The 22,544-nt window shown below is 38.1% G+C and overlaps 1 protein-coding gene across 6 annotated transcripts in view; it reads right to left on the bottom strand.

The window, feature by feature from the left end:
- Positions 1-53: 53 nt before the first annotated feature.
- RAD17 (RAD17 checkpoint clamp loader component) overlaps positions 54-22,544 on the bottom strand; it is a 65,065-nt gene continuing 42,574 nt past the window's right edge. For 5 of the 6 annotated variants that reach the window (XM_045061669.1, XM_011283905.4, XM_019835099.3 and 2 more), the window contains 8 exons: positions 15,952-16,060; positions 12,766-12,951; positions 10,789-10,874; positions 10,523-10,669; positions 8,880-9,029; positions 6,788-6,908; positions 2,906-2,963; positions 54-824 (listed from right to left, as the gene is read on the bottom strand). In XM_045061669.1, the coding sequence (XP_044917604.1) occupies positions 560-824; positions 2,906-2,963; positions 6,788-6,908; positions 8,880-9,029; positions 10,523-10,669; positions 10,789-10,874; positions 12,766-12,951; positions 15,952-16,060 (1,122 nt within the window). In that variant the 3' untranslated portion in view covers positions 54-559. The remainder of the gene's footprint in view (positions 825-2,905; positions 2,964-6,787; positions 6,909-8,879; positions 9,030-10,522; positions 10,670-10,788; positions 10,875-12,765; positions 12,952-15,951; positions 16,061-22,544) is intronic. The other variant, XM_045061672.1, reaches the window with a different exon arrangement.

Below are 22,544 nucleotides of genomic sequence, written 5' to 3'. Positions count from 1 at the left end.
ATGATACCTTGCCGACAATACATGTTAGGAAATACTAAAAGAGGAAACGAAAAGAAATTCAACATTTTAATTTTGATATAAATTACTTTCCATAAAGTATCTAAAATAGTCCAGTGTACAGCATATAAAAATGGTATTTGAGAAGTTAGAGACCATAGAGAAACTGTGGATAAGGCACAAAGTTTATTTACACTCATCACTGCATACTAAACTTTTATAATTTGTATTTACAGCCCCATCAAGTTTTAATATTCAGAATCATTCCTTCACATTGTTTGATATTTGGCATAATGTTCAAACACACTTCATACACACTGACCTACTCCCAGCACCACTCACAAGACTCAATAAATACTAGAGAAAACAAAATTAAGGTATTATTTGAAGCTTGATCTTCTGTTTACTTCAAAATGACAGAGAAGTCAGTTTCTTGTGCTGAAATACGAGGGTGAAGAATTGAACTGTCATTCACTTGAAAAGTATATTATCTCTGTTCAGGTACCACTGAATAAAAGGAAAATGAATCTGCCCAGTAGCAATATGATGGGCAGGCTGGTTTCTATGTCCCATCGCTCTCATAGTCTTCTATGATCATCTCTTCATCTTCCAGGTCTCCCTGCGCTGAAAAGGACTGAGGCTGGCTGGCAGGCAGTTCACTCCCACTATTCTGACTCAAAGGAAGACAGCATGTTTCAGTTTCAGTGGTTTGAGTGGGTTCACCCAGAGCTTCCTCTGCAGGCTGCCTTCCGGGAAGCGGGGCTTCATCTCCACTGTCAGGGTCTATCATTCCATGCTCCCTGTCCGTCAGGGCTTCCATTTTCAACCTGCCAGATTCATAATGCAGGCATCAATAATAACCAAATAAGGGGATGCCTTTAAATTACACCATATGTGTGATGATTATGAAGCCACCTCTAGTTTTGCATCTACTTTCACTGTGCTCACTGTTTAGCCAGGCCCTTTAGCTTATTTAATGATATAAACAAAAATACAAAGGTAAATGACAAAATGTGAATAAATCATTACAACTTATAATACAAAAACTTGTAAAGAGTTCTTACAAATTAAAAAGAAAATACAGAATAGAAAATGGGTATAAAACACGGACGACTTACATAAAAAAAAGTACAAATGGTAAGTAAACAAATTGTTCAACCTAATCAATAATTTTAAAAAATGAAATTAAAATAATGAACTAGTACTATAATCTTTAAGACAGGCCAAAACCATCTATCTATCTATCTATCTATCTATCTATCTATCTATCTATCTACCTACCTACCTACGTACCTACCTATCTTTTATTTATTTAAGTAATCTTTACATCTAACATGGGCTCAAACACACAATCTCATGATTGAGTTGCATGCTCTTCCAACTGAGCCAGCCAGGTGCCCCAAGTAAGTAACAAAAACCCAGAAGTGTCAAGAGTTAGGAGAAAAGAATATGTTTATGCACTGTAAGGGGACATAAAATTAGCAAAATATTCTTAGGAGCAATCTGGTAATATAGAGCAAAGGCTTCAAAAAAGTGTATGACCATTGATCCAGCAACTTCATTTCTAGGAATACATCCTATGTAAATAACATTTGATGCCATTTCACATCCTTTAGGATGTCTGTTATAAAAAAAATAGAAAAAAAAAAAAAAAAGACTTGGCAAAGATATGTGGAAACTGAAACTCCTGAGCATTGCTAGTGGAAATGTAAAATGGTGTAACTGCTGTGGAAAATGGTAAGGAAGCTCCTTAAAAAATCAAAAACAGAATTACTACATGACCTAGGAACAGCAATGATTTAAGCTACAAGAAAAGCTATGATAAAGTTGGAAATCAGCTAAATGTACACAAATAAGGTGTAGGTTGGATTACAGGAAACTAGAGAACTATTAAATATTAATATTAAATGTCAAGCTAAATATTCATATTTAATATTGTCAACATGAATCAATGATAAGGTTAAATATGGTCACAATGAATGAAAGATAAAGTACTAGTCACTGTAGTAAGTAGCACTGACAAATCCTGTCTCCCAAGATAGATCAAGTAGTTGAACCAATAAGAGCAGTTAAAAAGCCCTTTTAAACCTTTAAAAAATGCCTAAGTACAGGGGTGCCTGGATGGCTCAGTCGGTTGGGCATCTGACTCTTGATTTTGGCTCAGGTCATGATCCCAGGGTCGTGGGACTGAGCCCTGCATCAGGCTCTGAAGTTGAGAGTGGGGCCTGCTTAGGATTCTCTCTCTCTGCCCTCTTCCCCATCTGTGCTCTCTCTCTCTAAAGTAAGATAAAAAGTAAAATAAAACATTAATAAATAATTAAATGCCTGAACACATAATTTGATCTTACAGATAAGCTAAGAAGAAATGAAATATAGGTGTATTAATCACTGATATCAGCCCAGCAGTCATTTTGCAATAAAATGAATAGCACAGATACAGATTTACCTCTCTACATCTAGGTTTTATTTGTCTGAATCTTTTAAAATAAGGAAGTTTAAAAAAGACAGTGCTTTTGTGGTAGTTCCTGGTTCCTGCAGGCTTTAAATATAGGCTAATGAGCACTGGAGTGGCTTGGTCAGTTGCCCAACTTCAGCTCAGGTCATGATCTCACAGTTTGTGAGTTCAAGCTCTGCATCAGGCTTGCTGCTGTCAGTGTAGCACCCACTTCGGATCCTCTGTCTCTCCCCACCCCAACTCTCTCTCTCAAAAATAAATATTTTAAAAAAATATTAGGAAAAAAAATAAACTAAGAACATCTTGGGAGGAAAGGTTAAAAGAGGTTTCCAAATACGTAAGATTTGTTAACTGGAAGATTACAGATAAATTTTTATTGGTTGTATACTGAATAAGTAGATAACATTCAGTGGACATTTCAGTAACAGTTCTTCGAAAATTAAAACAGCTTACCTTCCAAAGTGTCGCTTCAGAGGAAGCTTTCCAATATCTTGGATAAAAGAAATTTGAGCTGAAACAGAGATTTTAAAAAAGCTTTAAGTAGACATTTCTCTGAAGGAGATATGTAAATGGCCAACAAGCAAGGGATACTTAGGGCACCTGGGTGGCTCAGTTGATTGAATGTCTAACTTTTGATTTCCACTCAGGTTATGATCTCAGGATTATGAGATAGAGCCCTGCATTGGGCTCCATGCCAGGCTTGGAACCTGCTTAAGATTCTCTTCCTCTCCCTCTACCCCTCCCCCTTGCGTGAAAGGAAGGAAGGGAGGGAGGGAGGGAGGGAGGGAGGGAGGAAGGAAGGAAGGAAGGAAGGAAGGAAGGAAGGAAGGAAGGAGAAACCTCAAAATCACGAATCTTTTGGAAAATTCAAATCAAACCATGGGATCCATTTCATATCTTTTAGGATGTCTGTTATAAAAAAATTTAAAAAAAAAGGTTTGGTAAAGATGTATGGAAACTGAAACCCTTGGGCATTGTTGGTGGAAATGTAAAATGGTATAAATGCTGTGGAAAATGGTAAGGCAGCTCCTTAAAATTAAAAACAGAATTACTACATGATCTAGCAATTCCGCTTCTGGGTATACACCCAAAAGAACTGACAGCAGAGTCTTAAAGAGTAATTTGTATACCCATGTTAACAGCAGCATTGTTCACAATAGCTAAAAGGTGGAAGCAACTTAAGTGTCCATCAACAGAAGAATGGATAAACAGAATGTGGTATATACAATGTGTTATTCTTCAGCCTTAAAAAGGAAATGCTGACACATGCTATAATAAAAACTTTGATGACATGCTAGGTAAAACAAGTCAGTAACAAAAGGACAAATACTGCATGAGTCCACTTATGTGAGGTACCTAGAGTAGTCAAATTCAGACACAGGGGCGCCTGGGTGGCTCAGTGCGTTAAGCATCTGACTTTGGCTCAGGTCATGATCTCATGGTTCATGAAATCAAGCCCTGCGTCGGGCTCTGTGCCAACAGCTCAGAGCCTGGAGCCTACTTCAGATTCTGTGTGTCGCTTTCTCTCTGCCTCTCCCCTGCTCATGCTCTGTCTCTCTCTCTCAAAAATAAATAAACATTAAAAAATTAAAAATAAAATTCAGAGAGAGAAGATAGGTGGTGGACAGGGAGTAGGAGGTAGTTAGCATTTAATGTGTGTAGTTTCAATTCTGCAAAATGACAAAGTTCTAGAGATTGGTTGTACAAGGTGAGTAAGCTTAACACTAGTAAACTATATACTTAAAAATGGTTTAAGATGATAAATTTTATGCTGTGAAGAAACATTTTTTTTTTTTCAGGAAAATCTAACAGCAAGAGTGTGGCATTTGAACCAGGACCCACCCCTTCACTTCCTCAGCTTTAGAGAGACTTCACTCCAGGTCAGGTACGGCTAAGAACCCATAGGACTTCCTCCCTCCTGTGGCCAGCCTAGAATTCGGGACTCCCTTTCTCCAACCCTTGGCATGGAAGCTCTATCCTAGTAGCACAGCAGGCCGAGAATACTGCCTCCTCCTCTAACTGCCACTGGCCCTCACCCAAGCTCATTCATAGGGCCAGGAGGGTCCACGCTAGGAGGGGCTCAGCCAAGATGATCAGAGACTACCCCCACTTGAGCACTCACCCAGAACAGTGACTCACTACAGGGGTTCAATAGTAGATTTGAACTGGCAAAAGAATCAGTCAACTTGAACAGAGACTGATAAAGATTGCACAATCAGAGAAAATGGAGTGAAAACAAATGACCAATGTTGGCAGAAGAAAGTGGGATATCTTTAAGCACACCAACAAACACTAATGGAGGACCAGAATAAAAGACAGAGATAGGAGCAGAAAAAATATAAAGAAATAACTTCTAAAATGACACAGTAAATGGGGAAAAAAATGATAAAAACAAAAATCCAAAAAAAATTTCTTTTAAAGTAGGCTCCATGTCCATCTTGGGGCTTGAACTCATGACCCCAAAATCAAGAGTTGCATGCTCTACCACCTGAGCAGCCAAGAACCCCCAGAACATCTTATTTTTGAATGAATTTTATACACCTTTCAATGTTTGTAAATGCAACACTATGAGGGCTCATAAATATTTATTTATTTATTAATGTTTATTTATTTTTGAGAGAGAGTGCGCACGCGAGCAGGGGAGGGGCAGAGAGAGAGGGAGACAGATTCTGAAGCAGGCTCCAGGCTCAGCTGTCAGCACAGAGCCTGACGTGGGGCTTGAACTCATGAACCACAAGATCATGACCTGAGCCAAAGCTGGACATTCAACTGACTGGGCCACCCAGGCGCTCCAATATTTACCTTTTTAAAGATACACTCCAGAACAGAATCAGGATTTTTTAAAAAACAGCTTTTTCATATGGGAAAATGAATTGTGATCCTATAATCTGAATTTTTAACTAGTGGATAAATGATTTTCCAGATAATTTCAATGTAAGCTGTCTAAACCAGTACGAGTTACTGAATTGGGAAAGGTTAAAATAAACTCTGTAGTGTTAGGCTGAAAATGAATGTACGGGCGTGAACTCATGGTACACACATATATGCACAGAAAAACATAAGAACTTACACACACACACACACACACACACACACACACACACACACACACACACAATCTCCTAGCTTTGTTCCATTGAAAAAGAATAGACACAATGATACTCCAATACCAATGATCATACCTAGTGACAGATTCTAAATTTTTTTTAAGTAGGCTCTACGCCGAGCATGGGATTCAACTCAAAACCCCTAGATCAAGAGTCACACGCTCTACCTATTGAACCAGCCAGGTGCTCCCAGATCCTAAATTCTAAATACCATTTCCACTAAGAGGAACCAGGGCTCCTTGGAATTCCTGATTCTAGTACTAGGGCAGAGAAAGTATAAAATGATCCTGGATTTCTGACATTTACAAAAAGAACATCACAGAGACCTCTCTCTTGCTCTGCTCTTTGCCATGTGAGAATACGAGAAGATGACCATCTATAAGCTAGGGAGGAGGCCTTCACCATCTGCTTGTATCTTGATTTTGGACTTCCCAGTCTGCGGAGCTGACTGAATACTAATTTATAACATATGGAGTGCTATCCATGGTAAGTGATATATGCCAATTAAAGCATATGCCTAATATTTGCATATGCACAGAAAAACGTCAGGAAGAACTTACATCAATCTTTCAAAAGAAATTACCTGTGGTTATTAGTTTTTCTTTTTATTAACTTCTATTATTATTTGAATTCTTTCTTCCTTTCCAAATCTGAAACGTGTTAATTTTAGATCAAAAAATAATGGAAAAAAAATTTAGTCTCACTAGATTGTAGCAATGAGTTGACTTTAAAAAGATAAGGTTATAAAACACTACTTTTGGGGGCGCCTGGGTGGCTCAGTTGGTTGAGCGTCCAACTTGATGTTGGCTCAGGTCATGATACCAGGGTCATGGGATCAAGTCCCATGTGGGGCTCCATACTGAGCATGGAGCCTGCTTAAGATTATCTCTCTTTCGGGGCATGTGAGTGGCTCAGTCGGCTAGGCATCCAACTTCGGCTCAGGTCATGATCTCACGGTTCGTGAGTTGGAGCCCCACGTCAGGCTCTGTGCTAACAGCTCAGAGGCTGGAGCCCGCTTCGGATTCTGTGTCTCCCTCTGTCTGCCCCTCCCCTGCTTGCACTCTGTCTCTCACATTGTCTCAAAAGTAAATAAACATTAAAAAAAAAAATTTAATATGTCTCTCTCCCCCTTTGCCCCACTCGCGCTTGCTCGCTCGCTCTCTCTCTCTCTCTCTCTCAAATTAACAAAACACTACTTCTTGGATTAAACAAAAACGCATGTTATTACCTGGATTTCTCATTGGAATGGTTAGCAAAGCAAGGTATGGCAACAGCTGAGTTTGGAGGCATAAAGCTGGTAAGCAGAAGTCAGAAAAAAGAGCTTTTGCTGCCAGGCAGTTTTCCCGATACTGTATAGAAGTGGGGGGGAACATGAAATGAAAAATAAAATTAAAACAAATGGAGATGTATTCCTAGACAAATGAAGTTTACTGTAACACAAAATGTGTTTATACATACCACAAACATACTTTTAAGAGTTTACCTGATTAGTTTTTTATAATTGTTCTAGCCTTATCTAATAAAGCATTTTACCTATAGAACTATTTCATATTTGACATAACAGCAACAAGAATTTTTTAAGAGACTTAAGGTAGAAGGAAAATAAACCTTAAAAATCAAAGGAATTCTGTTTATGAGCATACATCACAAATTATGTGAGGATACTGTTCTCAATTAAAGAATTAGTATTCTTTAGTTAACACGGGTACAATGCTAGGCTGATAAGGACACAAGTACAATCTGCCTTCAAAGAGCTTATGGTTTTACAAACAATTCATATGTAACTATAAGGCAAAATTAATATAAGTGCTATAAATAGCAAAGCAAGTCAATAAGGGATACAAATTCGTTACAAGTCATGAAATTCCCCAAGAAATCTTTGGAAAAAATGTCTTAGGTAATGAATTACAGGCTCCTATTTCGCCATATGATTTAAGAACTGGAAGATATGTGGGGCACCTGGGTGGCTCAGTCGGTTAAGCATCTGAATTCGGCTCAGGGCATGATCTCATGGTTCGTGGGTTCGAGCCGCGCATCGGGCTCTGTGCTGACAACTCAGAGCCTGGAGCCTGTTTCAGATTCTGTGTCTCCCTCTCTCTCTGCCCCTCCCTCGCTCAGTCTCCCTCTGTCTCAAAAATAAATAAACATTAAAAAAAATTTTTTTTAAAAAGAACTGGAAGATATCTTAGAGATGATGCAGTTCTGCGTCACAAATTCAGATGCTTTAGGAGACAGGCAGGTACATAAATCAGTGCAGTGAAGCAGCTGGGGAAGGTACCCATCACTCCCATCTTCAAGGGGGAGATGCTATTTGGCTCGGCCAGATTGTTGCCATGTAAAAATATAGGACAGTGTTGCCTTATTTTGCATTTATTTCAGGAGAGTCCAGACATTCTGAGCCAGAAATCCATATCTGAGTTTGAATTATTATACTCATTTTTAAAGACTGGAAATTCATGAAAAAAAAATCTCTGTGTGTAGTATTCAACTTGTGGGACCGCCTATTTTTAACTTCTAATTCAATCCAATGCATTTAAAGCTGTGGAAATGAAGTGTACATTAGGTAAAATAATCTGTCCAGATGGTTAGAAGCCAGGATTGCTTTCTTTTCTTTATTTTCTTTTCTCTTCTTTTTTTTTTTCTTTTTCCTTCCTCCCTCCCTTCCTTCCTTCCTCCCTCCCTCCCTCCCTTCCTTCCTTCTCTAGACTCAATGTGGGGCTTGAACTCACAATTCTGAGATCAAGAGTCTCATGCTCTTCAAAATGAGTCAGCCAGATGCCCCTATTTTCAATTAAAATTAAAATATAATTATAATGAGGGGCGCCTGGGTGGCGCAGTCGGTTAAGCGTCCGACTTCAGCCAGGTCACGATCTCGTGGTCCGGGAGTTCGAGCCCCACGTCAGGCTCTGGGCTGATGGCTCAGAGCCTGGAGCCTGTTTCCTATTCTGTGTCTCCCTCTCTCTCTGTCCCTCCCCCGTTCATGCTCTGTCTCTCTCTGTCCCAGAAATAAATAAACATTAAAATATAATTATAATGATATTTTGAATTCACTACTAGTCAACTAATAAATAAAATATAAGCTTTCAAATTTTGAGTGCTTTTTTTCCTTAAAAATAATAACTGGGTATTCAAGAAGAGTGTCCTTTTTATGTCTTAATGTAATTTGAAGAAAATTGTGGGAATTAACAACTATTTTTTACTACTAATAAAACACTTTTTCAAAACTAAAAAAAAAAAAAGTAACAACTTCATTGGGATATAATTCACATGCCATAAAGTTTACCTACTAAAAGTACACAATTCTTTTTTTTTTTCTTTACCTTTTTATTTATGAAAAACCACTGGGGCTTGTGCAAGGGTCGAAAACCTGATCCTCCTCCTTGGCAATGAGCAAATCCTCGTGCTGTATTGGAATGCATCACACCCCTCGTAGCTATGGATGTAGTATATTGCCTGAGTAAGGAGCGCATCTAAAAAAGAAGACAAAATGTAAAATAACAAAAATGAGAGATTTATAAAGTAGTGCTATTCATCTTGCTGATGCCAAAAAACCACCAACCATATTTATTTAATGTTCACTTTTTCCAACATTACCACAACCCTGAAAATAATAAGCTACAAAATTACCTAAATCAAATTCAACTGAGACATAACAATCAACCACTATGTGTGAACTATGGATCTTGGATATGGGTGTTGAAAATAACTTAAAATACATTTTGAGACAACCGGGGAAATCGAAATAATGACAATATGTTACTGAATGAATGTTAGTTTTCTTTTTTTAAATTTTTTTTAAATATTTATTTATTTGGGGGAGACAGAGCATGAGCAGAGGTAGGGAGAGGGAGAGGGACATACAGAATCTGAAGCAGGCTCCAGACTCTTAACTGCTTGTGAGCACAGAGCCTGATGCGGGGCTCAAATTCACAAACTGTAAGAACATGACCTGAGCTGAAGTCAGATGCTCAACCAACTGAGCCACCCAGGGGCCCCAATGTTAGTTTTCTTAAGTGTGATAAAAGCTATTATGGTTATAATAGGGCAAGGTCCTTACACATGGATAAGTATTAAGTGACATGATGTTTGCAATTACTTTCCAATTATTGGGCCAAAACAAGTGTATAAACACATAGAGATTAAGCAAATGTAGCAAAATGTGAAAAATTGGTGAACAAAAGCTAAGGGTATATAGGCATTCATCATACTATTCTTCCATTCGTCTACAGGTTAGAAAATTTTAAAATAAAAAATATAAGAAAAATTAAGCAAACACAACTGCTGAATAATGAAACTCTAAATACAGAAACCATATCATACATGTTTTTCACTGTATCTTTTCCAATTTTAATTAATACTATTTCAAATTTATAACAGAAATATTAACATATTAAAACAATGTTGTCCAAAAGAACTTTCTGTAACAAAAACATTTTGTATCTAGCTGTTTAACACAGTGGTACTAGCCAAATGCAGCTATGGAATGCTGGAAATGTGGCCAGTGTGACTGAGGAACTGAATTTTAAATTAAGTTAAATTTAACCTAATGTAAATAGCCATATGTGGCTAGTGGCTATTACATTGATCAGAGCTGTGTTAAAATGTTAAGAAAAAAATATAAATTTTATAGTGAATAATTTGAAAGTTATGAAAAAAATTGTTTAAAAAAGTAAAAGAAAGTATAAAAAACACACTTCTTCCCTATCTACTTTTCAATGGTTGTCAAAATTTCTGAATATATTAGTTTTATAATCAGAAAATAACTTCAGAAAAAATTAGTGTTATATTATCACCAAAAAAATCAGATTAACCGGTGTCATTAGAAACACTGAGTTGGATTAAATAATTTTATCATTGTTATTAAGAAGTTACATAAGATGTCCAATAATGAGGAATAAAAGCAAACTTTCTCCATTTGGAGGAAACATTCATAAACAAAAATGGTTAAGTCAAATGGTCTTACATTCCAGTCACCGCTGAGGATATCTGCAAAACTCAGAAATTCACTGGCTCTCATAACATCATCTACTTCCACGAAGAAATCTAAGTAGTTTTGGTGAAGATATAAATTAAATAACTCTCCTGGCATATGTGACATTTCTACTACTTCCTATAAAAAGAAGCATACACATATTATTTTGGTGAAAATTCTGTGGTTAAACGGACATTTCCATAAATGTAACTAATATATATTCTGGAAAAAGTAGTATATGTTATTAAAGATTTTACCTCAGGTTGAACAAGTAAGGTATCCCTTTCATACTCTGATAAATGTGAAGGCAAACGGGGGGAATCTAATTCTGTTAAAGATGCTCCTATAAAAAAAAAATTCTGGAATTATTAAAAATAACATCACCTTAAAGTTATACAGAACCACTCATTTGAAGATTTTTTCCAATACTTTAGGCACATGATACCAAACATACTAAGTAAGATATTAAAAATAAAAACAAAGCAACTGGAGACCTATGTAAGTTGCCTCACTACTACAGCGCCTTGCTACTATATGTATATAGTTAGTAGCCTCACTATCACTATTCTTAAGAACTCAAATTAGAATTCTGATGCCTGAATTATGGCTTCTCTAGTATTAAAATATTCCAGTTCTCAAAGCACTCTGCATTTCACCATTTCAGTTCTGAGTTGCTTTCTTTTGATCCTCATTCTCAATATAGAGATCTTTACTGTTTTATTTACGATGTAGGATGAGGTTGCTTTCTGCACAAGAGAACACAGACCCTGTTCCCTGATGCAGGAAGCTGCAAATGAATGTTGAGAAGGAAAAGAAAGTGTAGAAGGGAAAGTATCAGTGGGAATAGCCACTGAGGTTCAGAGGTAAGAGGATCCAAGGACAGAGGGTGTCTTCATTTCCACCTAAGTGATGCCAGGTTCATCTTCAGGTGGCATGAAATTTTCCATTTAGAAATCTCAAATTTTCAACCACCTGGAAAGAAGAAACTGAGAGATAATAGCCTAAAACAAGAAGGATGCCTGGAGTGAGGAGAGAATGAAGCAGAAATACAGAAAGATAACAGAAGAGAAAGAGGCAAGGAGGTAAGAAGATGGAAAACAGGTATAAGAGGCACTCAGTGTTATAGAAAGATAAAAACAGTGGTTTAAAACAACTGGGCTTTTGGCAACCAGAAAAAAATCTCAGATAATAACAGGCATGATAAACACAAAGCTTAAATGAATGTCTGTTCACATACTACTTGTGACCCACTGAAGCAGTTAATTTACATGAGATTTGAACATCTGAGAGAAAATTGAAGCCATTGTACACAAAGGACTTTTTTCAATAGTCCATTATGATTATTTACTTTGTGGTATAACATATAAAACTATTATAAACTATGGCAGGGGCACCTGGGTGTCTCAGTCAGTTGAGGGTCCGACTTTGACTCAGGTCATGATCTCATGGTTCATGAGTTCGAGCCCCGCGACAGGCTCTGGGCTGACAGCTCAGCGCCTGGAGCCTGCTTCAGATTCTGTGTCTCCCTCTCTCTGCCCCGCCCCTGCTTGTACTCTATCTCTCTCTCAAAAATAAACATTAAAAAAAAATTTATAAACTAAGGCAACAGTTTCCCTCAAAATTTTGTATGAATTACTTTAATCTACATAAAAGCAGGTCAGATCCCACCCCCCCAGACCCCAATCCTAATTCTCTTCCTTCAGGATCAGCTAAGAAGTGATATTTTCTACATAAGAAATAGAAGTTTGGGATTTTATTGAAAAAAGAGGCAATTTGGGAGCTGGGTGATGGGTGATGCAGATGGAGGGTCGGAGGGGAAGCAGGCATCAAATACAGAAAAGGCGATGGAACATCTCTGGTTGTGGAGAGAGCAGCTAGTGAAGAGAAATGTAAGGAGATCCAAAGAAGCCTGACGCTACCTGACAACTTGTCTAGGGTTCTGGTGTTGGGCTACCAACATGTGCCACTAAAATTCTAGAGGAACTGATACATAGTTTACCTTCAGAAAACTATAATTTTAAAGATTTACAGACAGTAGTTTTTACATTTAATCCCATCCACAGTCCAAAAATACTGTACCTAAATACATTTACCTACTGTGTCTCAGGCCTTGCCAAACAGTGTCAGACCTGGCCCTAACTGCCAAATACATGACATTTTCAAAAACTGGTATTTTATTTCCGTTGTAGGACGAATACCTAACAGATTTTTAATAAAACATAAGATTTTCTTACTTTTACAATACAGTATTTTCCCCAAAGCTCTGAAGAGAAAGAGTGAAACATCTTTGCCACCAATAGCTTGGACCTCCTGGTTTTCAAAAACCCTATCTGTTTTTTTTCTTCGTTTTGATTTTGACAGCGCAGCATCTGATTTTAATGAAGATGTTCCTTTTTTCCTTGGCCAAAAACTGTTTTCTCCTAAATAATATACACCCAAGAGACAATATTGGAAATAAAATTAAAATATGGAAAACAAAACTGAGAACATTTTAGGTACAGTTACACTAAATATTCTAATTAAAATATACTTTTCTAATACACAATAACGTAAAATCTGTGAACTAAGTAACAGTCCTCTTTGGGTTACTAAACTATTAAAATGAAATAAAATGTCATCTAAAAGTATCTCATGACAAAAATTTCAAATTTTCACACATTGAAATGACACTAATACAGGCCTATCATCTTGATTTCTCACAGTGCAAGGTCCTATTCTTGGTTCATGATATGTACTAACCAATTTAATCCTCAAAACACTTGAGATTAGGGGAGAACTACTATTATACACACTGAAGATAGGACATATAGGGGCGCCTGGGTGGCTCAGTCGGTTAAGCCTCCGATCTCAGCTCAGGTCATGATCTTGTGGTCCATGAGTTCTAGCCCCACATCGGGCTCTGTGATGACAGCTCGGAGCTTGGAGCCTGCTTCAGATTCTGTGTCTCCCTCTCTCTGTCCCTCCCCTGCTCATGCTCTGTCTTGCTCGGTCTCTCAAAAATAAATAAATGTTAAAAAAGAAAAAAAAAGACAGGACATATAAAGAGTTTAAGTTACTAGCTCGCGGTCATCTGGTAAGTGATTTGAAACCAGGCAGTATGGTTCTGCAGTGGATGCTTAACACTGATTTGGGCAGTCTTCAATTTACGAATATGCCTGTGTTGAAATTTCATTGGTAAGTCTGTTCAAAACTCAGAATGCATCACTTAAGAAAAGTAGCCTGAGGGGTGTGGAGGTGGCTCAGTTAGTTAAGCATCCAACTCTTGATATCAGCTCAAGTCAAGATTTCACAGTGGTGAGATTGAGCCTTGCATCAGCTCAGAGCCTGTCAGCACAGAGCCTGCTTGGATTCTCTCTCTCCCTCTCTCTCTGCCGCACCCCACAACCAGTGCACTCACTCTCAAAACAAATAAATAAACTTAAAAAAAAAAAAGTAGCCTGAAAGAGCAGAAAAAACATAGGATCTGGAATTGATTTATTATTGTTTATTTCATTAGGCTGGTCAAAAATTAAATGTAAAAATATATGATTGCTCATACAGTTCCTGACCCATTCAAAAAATATTATTTTCTTCCCTTTAAAACTTCTGAGCTCAGAATAATAATGGTATAAATAGTAGTCAGGATCTCAAACTGGCCTACCTCAACCTTCCCAACCTGTAATTCCTAAGTGAACCTAAGTGAACCTAAGCAACATTTACATTTCTACAGGAATAAGCAGAATTCTACTTTCAGTTGTATTAGGCTGCCTATTTACTTTTCTCTATTGTTATTTTGAAAAACAAAGATGTAGGGGTGCCTGGGTGGCTCAGTTGTTTGAGTCGGTTGAGTGACATCGGCTCAGGTCACGATCTCAGTTTGTGAGTTCGAGCCCTGCATTAGGCTTGCTGCTGTCAGCAAAGAGCCTACTTCAGATCTTCTGTTCCCCTCTCTCTCTGTCCCTCCTCTGCTCCAACTCTCACTCTCAAAAATAAATAAAACATTGAAAAAAGAAATTAAAAAGAAAAGAAAAACAGAGATGTAAACTAATGAACAGGCTACACTTGTAGGTAGATACTAGGATTTCAGGTGGATTGAGAGCTCCAAAGATGCCTTTTAAATTTTCAAGGTCAATTCCTCAATGTGGTGACTTATTAAATGTTTTCTGATGAAAGACCATGCACAATAAATCATGTATTATCTCTTTTTTTTTCTTTAGACTGAGCCGGGGAGGGGCAAAGAGAGAGAGAGGGAGAGAGAATCCAAAGCAGGCTCCGCACAGCCTGACAAAGGGCTCAAACTCACGAACCAAACCGTGAGATCATGACCTAAGCAAAACTCAAGAGTCAGATGCTGAACTGAATGAGCCAACCAGGTGCCCCTATGTGCTATCTCTTTTAACGTAGCATGACTATGCACCATTTTTAAAATGAAGTAAATCAATTTATTAAATGTATCTTACATAAATTAAAAATCAAAAGTAAGGGCGTCTGGGTGGCTTGGTCAGTTAGGCGTCCAACTTTGGCTCAGGTCATGATTTCATGGTTTGTGGGTTCGAGCCCCACATAGGGCTCTGTGCTGACAGCTCAGAGCCTGGAGCCTAGTCCAGATTCTGTGTCTCCCTCTCTCAGCCCTCTCCTGCTTATGTGCACGCTCTTTCTCTCTTAAAAATAAACATTAAAAAAAATTTTTTTTAAGTAATTTAAAAATCAAAAGTAATTGATTACTTTTGTGATCAGCACAATATTATTAAATTCATTAACAGCTGACCATTTACTGATCCCTTAATATGTATCAAGCACTGGAATAAACACTACAAGTGCGACCTCACTTATTCTTCACACAACTCTGTAAGAGAGGTTCTCATATAAAAGGTAAGAATATGCAAGCACAAAATGATTGTCATTTGCAAGACTAAGTCACTGGTAAACGGCAGAAAAAGGAAGTCTCATCCAAATTAACTTTAAAGGGGCGCCTGGGTGGCTCAGTCGGTTGAGCGTCCAACTTCAGCTCAGGTCATGATTTTGCAGTTTGTGAGTTCAAGCCCTGTGTCGGGCTCTGTGCTGACAGCTCAGAGCCTAGAGCCTGCTTCGGATTCTATGTCTCCCTCTCTCTCTGCCCCTCCCTGGCTCACACTGTCTTTCGCTCTCAAAAATAAACATTAAAATTAAAGCAAAACAAAAAAAACAATTAAAAAGTAAAGTAGTAAACCACATAAATAAATCAGGTTTTGTCTCAGGTATATGGATACATACAATGTCATATTCACAGGGGTGTGTTTATTGTATGCACATGTACATACATGATTTTATGAAACAATCTCAAAAAAAATAGATGGAGATAGATATGTATCAGTTATTAAAATATATTTAATTTGATTTCATCTCATGAACAATTAAGAGTAAGTCACCTAATACTGTAAGAATTTTTCTTTCATAGTTACCTTTTGAAGAAAACTGGAGGCTGTTTATTGCACTTCTGATATCACCAGAACATCCTTGACAGAGCAACTCTAGGGAAGTTTTGTCAGGGACAGTAATATTTCTTCCATTCTAAAATGAAAAAATTACAGTTTAAAAAACCCTTTTCTAAAACAACCCCCCCCCCCGCCCCGCCGCCCATTCTCTAAACTAAATAAAAATAAATTAGAATCTTTCAAAGCTGGAGGCTAAAAAGCTTCCTTGTTAAACACCAGTCTGCTCAGGAAGGTCAATGACTTATCATAGATTAAGGTAAATTTTCAAGAGTATAAAATAATTTTACTTGTTTATTTGGGCTAGATTGTATTTTGAGACTCTCTCCAACTATATGTACATACATATGTACAAATATCACTCCCTTGTCAGGCCAAATATAAGACCAGAAACATTTCTCTTTCCTTCTCACCTTAAGAAACCCTAATGGTTTACTGATAACAAGACTTAAGTCAAATTCATGTGACAGCTCATATATCACCCATTTCAGATTTTGTAAAAACTGATTAAAACACAAAAAATAGTACTTTCCTATTGTCTTTGAATATATTTTTATTAATCAAAGCTGTTTCAGAAGTCTTTATGAAAAATTTACTGTTCTAGGTTAGTCTCCCCATATCCTAAACTTTGTCACAATTGTTAATATTCTAGTCAGTATTTTTCCAGACTACTTTCTGTGTAAAAATATCTCTAAGTACATAGAGAACCTAAAAGTATGTATAGACATAGTTAACTTTTTAAAGTTTTTGTTTTTTTAACAGAGAGCGAGCAACGAGCTCATGCAGGGGAGGGGCAATGAGAGAGAGGGAGAGGGAGAATCCCAAGTAGGCTCCATGCCGTATGGCACCCAATGCGGGGCTCAATCCCATGAACCAAGAGATCATGACCTGAGCCAAAATAAAAAGTTGTACGCTTTGTATGACTGAGCCACCCAGGTACCCCAACATAGTTAACTTTTAAATACATGTAGGGTCATATTACATGTATTATTATTATTATTATTATTATTATTATTACTATTACTATTATTATTATTATCATTATCTTTGAGAGAGAGAGTGCCCAAGTGCAGGAAAGGGGCAGAAGGAGAGTGAGAATCTAAGCAGGTTCCACGCCTGACAAAGGGCTTGATCCCACAACCCTGTGATCATGACCTGAGCCAAAATCACGAGTCAGATACTGAACTGAATGAATCACCCAGGTGCCCCTACATGTATTATTCTATGACATGACTTTTTACTTAATACCATTCTCTGCGATCTATAATAGCACCTTTAACTGTATTTCACTTTAAAAAAACATTATGAGTATATTATAATTTACCAGTTTCCCCAATGAAGGGACATTACATTGTTTCCCACTTTTCACCACAAATTTATCTTTGTCAGCAGCACAAATATTTCTGTAAAAGGAGAATGCCTTTGGGGCGCCTAGGTGGCACAGTCGGTCGGTTAAGCATCGGACTTCAGCTTAGGTCATGATCTTGCACTCTGCGTCAAGGCTCTGCCTGGAGAGTGCCTTCGAAAGTCTAACAGTTACCAATTTTATTTTTTCTACCAATGGTATATGAGAGTGCCTATTTTCTCCTTCTTTGGCAATCCTTTTTGTGATTTCTTAAATGTTTTGCAAACTGATACATGAAAAATGGCACCTGGTTTAAATATGAATTTTTGGGGGGCACCTGGGTGGCTCGGTCAGTTAAGCATCCGACTCTTGATTTTGATTTTTAAAATTTTTTAAATGTTTTACTTTTTGAGAGAAAGCATAAGCAGGGGAGGGTAAGAAAGAGAGGTAAACAGAGGATCCAAAGTGGGCTCTATACTGATAGGCTAACAGCAGTGAGCCCAACGTGGGGCTCGAACCCACAAACCATGAGGTCATGACCTGACCTGAAGTCAGACACTCAGCTGACTGAGCCACCTAGGTGCCCCTTGATTTTGATATTGGCTCAAGTCATGATCTCACAACTGTGGAATCAAATCCTGTGTCAGGCTCTGCGCAGAGTGTGGGGTCTGCTTGGGATTGTCTCTCTTCCTCTCTCTCTCTGCTCCTCCCACACTCATGCTTTCTCTCTCAAAATAAATTAATAAACATTTAAAAATATATTTAAATATTAATTTCTTTGATTACTAGTAGGGCTAAACACCTCTCATGTTTATTAGCTATTTGTAGTACTCTGAGTATTGGCTTCTGTTCTTAACCTTTTTTTGGAGGCATATATATATATATATATATATAAAATTTTATATATTCATACAATATATATTGCATTATATGTATATATGTTACATATATAATACATACTATATTCAGGTGTTAATGCTTTATCTGTTACATAAATTGCAAATATTTTCTTCCATTCCAAGGCTTGTATTTTAACTTAGCTTATCATGCCTTCTGTCATCTCCTAAGTGCTTTTTTTTTTTTAATGTTTATTTTTGAGAGAGACAGAGCATGAGCAGGGGAGGTGCAGAGAGAGAGAGGGAGACACAGAATCTGAAGCAGGCTCCAGGCTCTGAGCTGTCAGAACAAAGCCCGACACGGGGCTCAAACTCACGGACCATGAGATCATGACCGGAGCCGAAGTCTGATGCTTAATCAATTGAGCCACTCAGGAGCCCCTCTCCTAAGCTTTTTGAAGTAAATCCAGTGTTTTTAGGACTTCTGTTTCTTGCTTAGGAATACTTTCCTCCAAACCAAAGTCAGTATTTTTTCTTTTTCTTTTATTTTAGAGAGAGAGAGATGCAGGAGAGAGAGGGATGCACATGCAGGGGAGGGAGAGAGGGAGAGAGAGAGGGGGAGAGAGGAGGAGAGAGAGAGAGAGAGAGAGAGAGAGAGAGGGAGGAGAGGAGGAGAGGAGGAGAGGAGGAGAGGAGAGGAGGAGAGGAGGAGACGAGGAGAGGAGGAGAGGAGGAGAGGAGGAGAGGAGGAGAGGAGAGGAGGAGAGAAGAAGGGAGAGGGAGAATTTGAAGTAGGCTCCACACTCAATCCAGAGCCCCATGTGGGGGGCTCCATCCCACAACCTTGGGATCATGACCTGAGCCAAAATCAAGAGTCAGGCACTCAACCAACTGAGCCACCCAGGCACCCCAGAACTTCAGTCTACCTAAAAATTATTTTTGTGCATAGTATAAAGATGCAACCTTATGTCTTTCCATATGGATATCCAATTGTGCAAATACTACTTAATTTTAATAGTCTCCTCTTTCTCCAGTAACGTAAAATACTACTTTCTTATACAGAAAATTGCCATTTACACATACTCATCTATTTCTGTGTTTCTTCTCATTTTATTCTTTTTTGTCTATTACTGTGCCAATATTATGCAGGTGTGATATGTATAATTTTATATTATGCTCCAATACCTACAGAGCAAGTCTCTCTTCATTATTCCTTTATAAAATTTTCTTGCTCATGCCTGTGAATTTCTCTTCCAGATTAACTTCATTTTTATTGTGAATACGTTTATTTTATTTAAAATTATTTTAAGAGTATTTCTTTTTGAAAAATTCTAGTATGGATTAGTTGCCAAAAAGGAAATATAATTTAAAATCATGATCCTTGGTAGTTGAAGGAAATACCATGGATGTTAATTACTCTGCATATACAACTGTGGTTGAAATGTGTGATCACAATTTACATACTTAATAATAAAGAAAAGACTAAAGACCTTTTTTCTTATAAAAACAAAGAAACATCTATTTAAACTTGAAAAAAAAAAAAAAACCTAAGATATTCAACATTCTTTCTTATAACTAGGGGCACCTGGGTGGCTCAGTCGGTTGAGCATCTGACTCTTGATTTCAGCTCAGGTCATGATCCCAGAGTTCTGGGATCAAGCCCCACATCAGGCTCGGCACTGGTCATGGAGCCTGCTTGGGATTTGGGATTCTTTCTTTCCCTCTGGGCCTCTCCCCTGCTCGAGCTCTCTAAAATAAAAATAAAACATTATTTAATAAAAAAGATGTCAACACTCTTTCTTGATTAACTGAGGTGCAGAATTCCAGAGATTAAACTCTTAATCTTCCTATAACATCATTATCATCTTTGGAGACCCCAGACAGCATCCTAACAATTGATTTTATAAAAGTTTGAAGGATTTAAAGTGTGCTGGTTATTGCTCCTGTGATGTAACGTATCAACAATAAACTCAATGTATACTAGTTTTAAGTGCACCTGGTTGACTCAGTCAGTAGAGCACGAGACTCTTGATCTCGGGCTTGTAAGTTCGAGCCCCACAATGGGTGTCAAGACAACTTAAAAAATCTTGAGGCACTAGGTGGCTCAGTCGGTCAAGCGTCCAACTCTTGACTTTGTCTCAGGTCATAATGTCACAGATTTGTGAGATTGTACCCTGAGCAGGGAGCCTGCTTGGCTCTCTTTCTCTCTGCCTCTCCCCCACTCACTTGTGCTCACTCACTGTCTCAAAAATAAATGAGTAAACTTAAAAAAATAAAAACTAAACTTAAAAATCTTAAATACAATGAAATTTTTAAAAAAATTTTTATTTATATTTAAGAGGTAGAGACAGAACACGAGTGGGAGAAGGGCAGAGAGAGAAGGAAACACAGAATCTGAATAAGGCTCCAGGCTCTGAGCTGTTAGCACAAAACCTTATGAGGGGCTCAAATTCATGAGCTATGAGATCATGACATGAGCGAAAGTCAGACACTTAACCAACTGAGCCACTCAGGTGCCCCAAGTATACTAGTTCTAACATTCTTGCAGGTCAACTATTTAAAGTACAACATGTTAACTACACAACAAAAAAGTCATGTTATCTTTTTTTTTTAATTTTTTAACGTTTCTTCATTTTTGACAGACAGAGCATGAGCGGGGAAGGGGCAGAGAGAGGGAGACACAGAATCTGAAACGGGCTCCAGGCTCTAAGCTGTCAGCACAGAGCCTGACATGGGGCTCGAACTCACAAACTGCAAGATCCTGACCTGAGTCAAAGTCAAACACTAACCGACTGAGCCACCCAGGCGCCCCATCTCTCTCTCTTTTTTAAAAAGTTTATTTATTTTTGAGAGAGAGAATGAGTAAACGGGGGAGGAGCGGAGACAGAAGGAGAGACACAATCCCAAGCAGGCTCCACACCGCCAGCACAGAGCTCCATGCGAGGGCCAAATTCACAAACTGTGAGATCACGACCTGAGCCCAAACCAAGAGCTGGACGCTTAACCAACTGAGCCACCTAGGCGCCCCCATGGTATATTTTTTACTATTCCAACACAACTTATTAAAGTGAATGCCATTTGCAATTTAATGATTTGGTCTTTTTTTTTTTAATGTTTATTTTTGAGAGAGAGAAAGTCAGAGGGCAAGCGGGGGGGGGGGGGGGGGGGGGGGAGAGAGAGAGAGAGAGAGAGAGAGAGAGAGAGAGAGAGAGAGAGAGAGAGACAGAATCCAAAAGCAGGCTCCAGGCTCTGAGGTGTCAGCACAGAGCCCGATGCGGGTCTCGAACTCACAAACCATGAGATCATGATCTGAGCCAAAGTAGGATGCTTAACCAACTGAACTACCTAGGTACCCCTGATGATTTAGTCCTAAAAATTTTTTTGAGTTAATGTGGTAAGGTGCTATATGTTGACTATTTTTATTAGTTCTTGATGTTTAGTAAATAAAGTATTTAAAAATAATAATTTGTAGTTATGCTCCTAGTACAGAATGTAGATTTACTTTCAAAAAGACATTAAAAAAACACAAGTAATCCTACCATCCAGAACTAACCACACTCAGCATTTTTATGTCGTTTCTTCTAGTATGTATGGGTGTAAGTATAACATGCATTCTGCTGTTACTGAAAATTATTTTGTTTTAGCACAGTAAACTGGAGTGAGAACAAAACTTCAAACCTATCTGATACTTAATAGTTGTGAGATATGCAAGTCATTTCCCCCCAAAAGCTGTCTCTTCATCCATAAAATGGGGATTATGTACCAATTTTGTACAGTTGTGATGAGGTTTAATAAGATCAGGTATATAACAATACTTTGCTTAGTGCCTGATGCATATTAAAAGCTGAAGATGTAATTTTTTTTTCATTTTTTTAAAATGTTTTATTTTATTTTTAAGACAGAGAGACAGAGCATGAGTGGTTAGGGGCAGAAAGAAAGGGAGACACAGAATCTGAAGCAGGCTTCAGGCTCTGAGCTGTCAGCACAGAGCCCGATGTGGGGCTCGAACTCATGGAGTGTGACATCATGACCTGAGCCAAAGTTGGGCGCTTAACCAACTGAGCCACCCAGGTGCCCCTAAATATGTAATTTCTATTGTTAGCATTATAACTTTGTACCTTATTATTGTTATTATTATTTTAATGTTTACTTTTGAGAGAAACAGAGTATGAGCAGGGGAGGGGCTGAGAGAGAGACACACACACACAGAATCCAAAAGAGGCTACAGGCTGTGAGCTGTCAGCACAAACCCTGATGTGGGACTCGAATCCATGAACCGTGAGATCATGACCTGAGCCAAAGTCAGACACTTAACTGACTGAGCCACCCAGGTGCCCCCTGCACCTTAGTATTTTTAACTTGACATTAAGTTAAAATACATT

This window comes from Felis catus, chromosome A1, assembly GCF_018350175.1.
Source record: "Felis catus isolate Fca126 chromosome A1, F.catus_Fca126_mat1.0, whole genome shotgun sequence".
In the NCBI taxonomy this organism is placed as follows: Eukaryota; Metazoa; Chordata; class Mammalia; order Carnivora; family Felidae; genus Felis; species Felis catus.
Note: the sequence above shows the minus strand (reverse complement) of the source record. Positions and strands in the feature narration are given on the sequence as shown.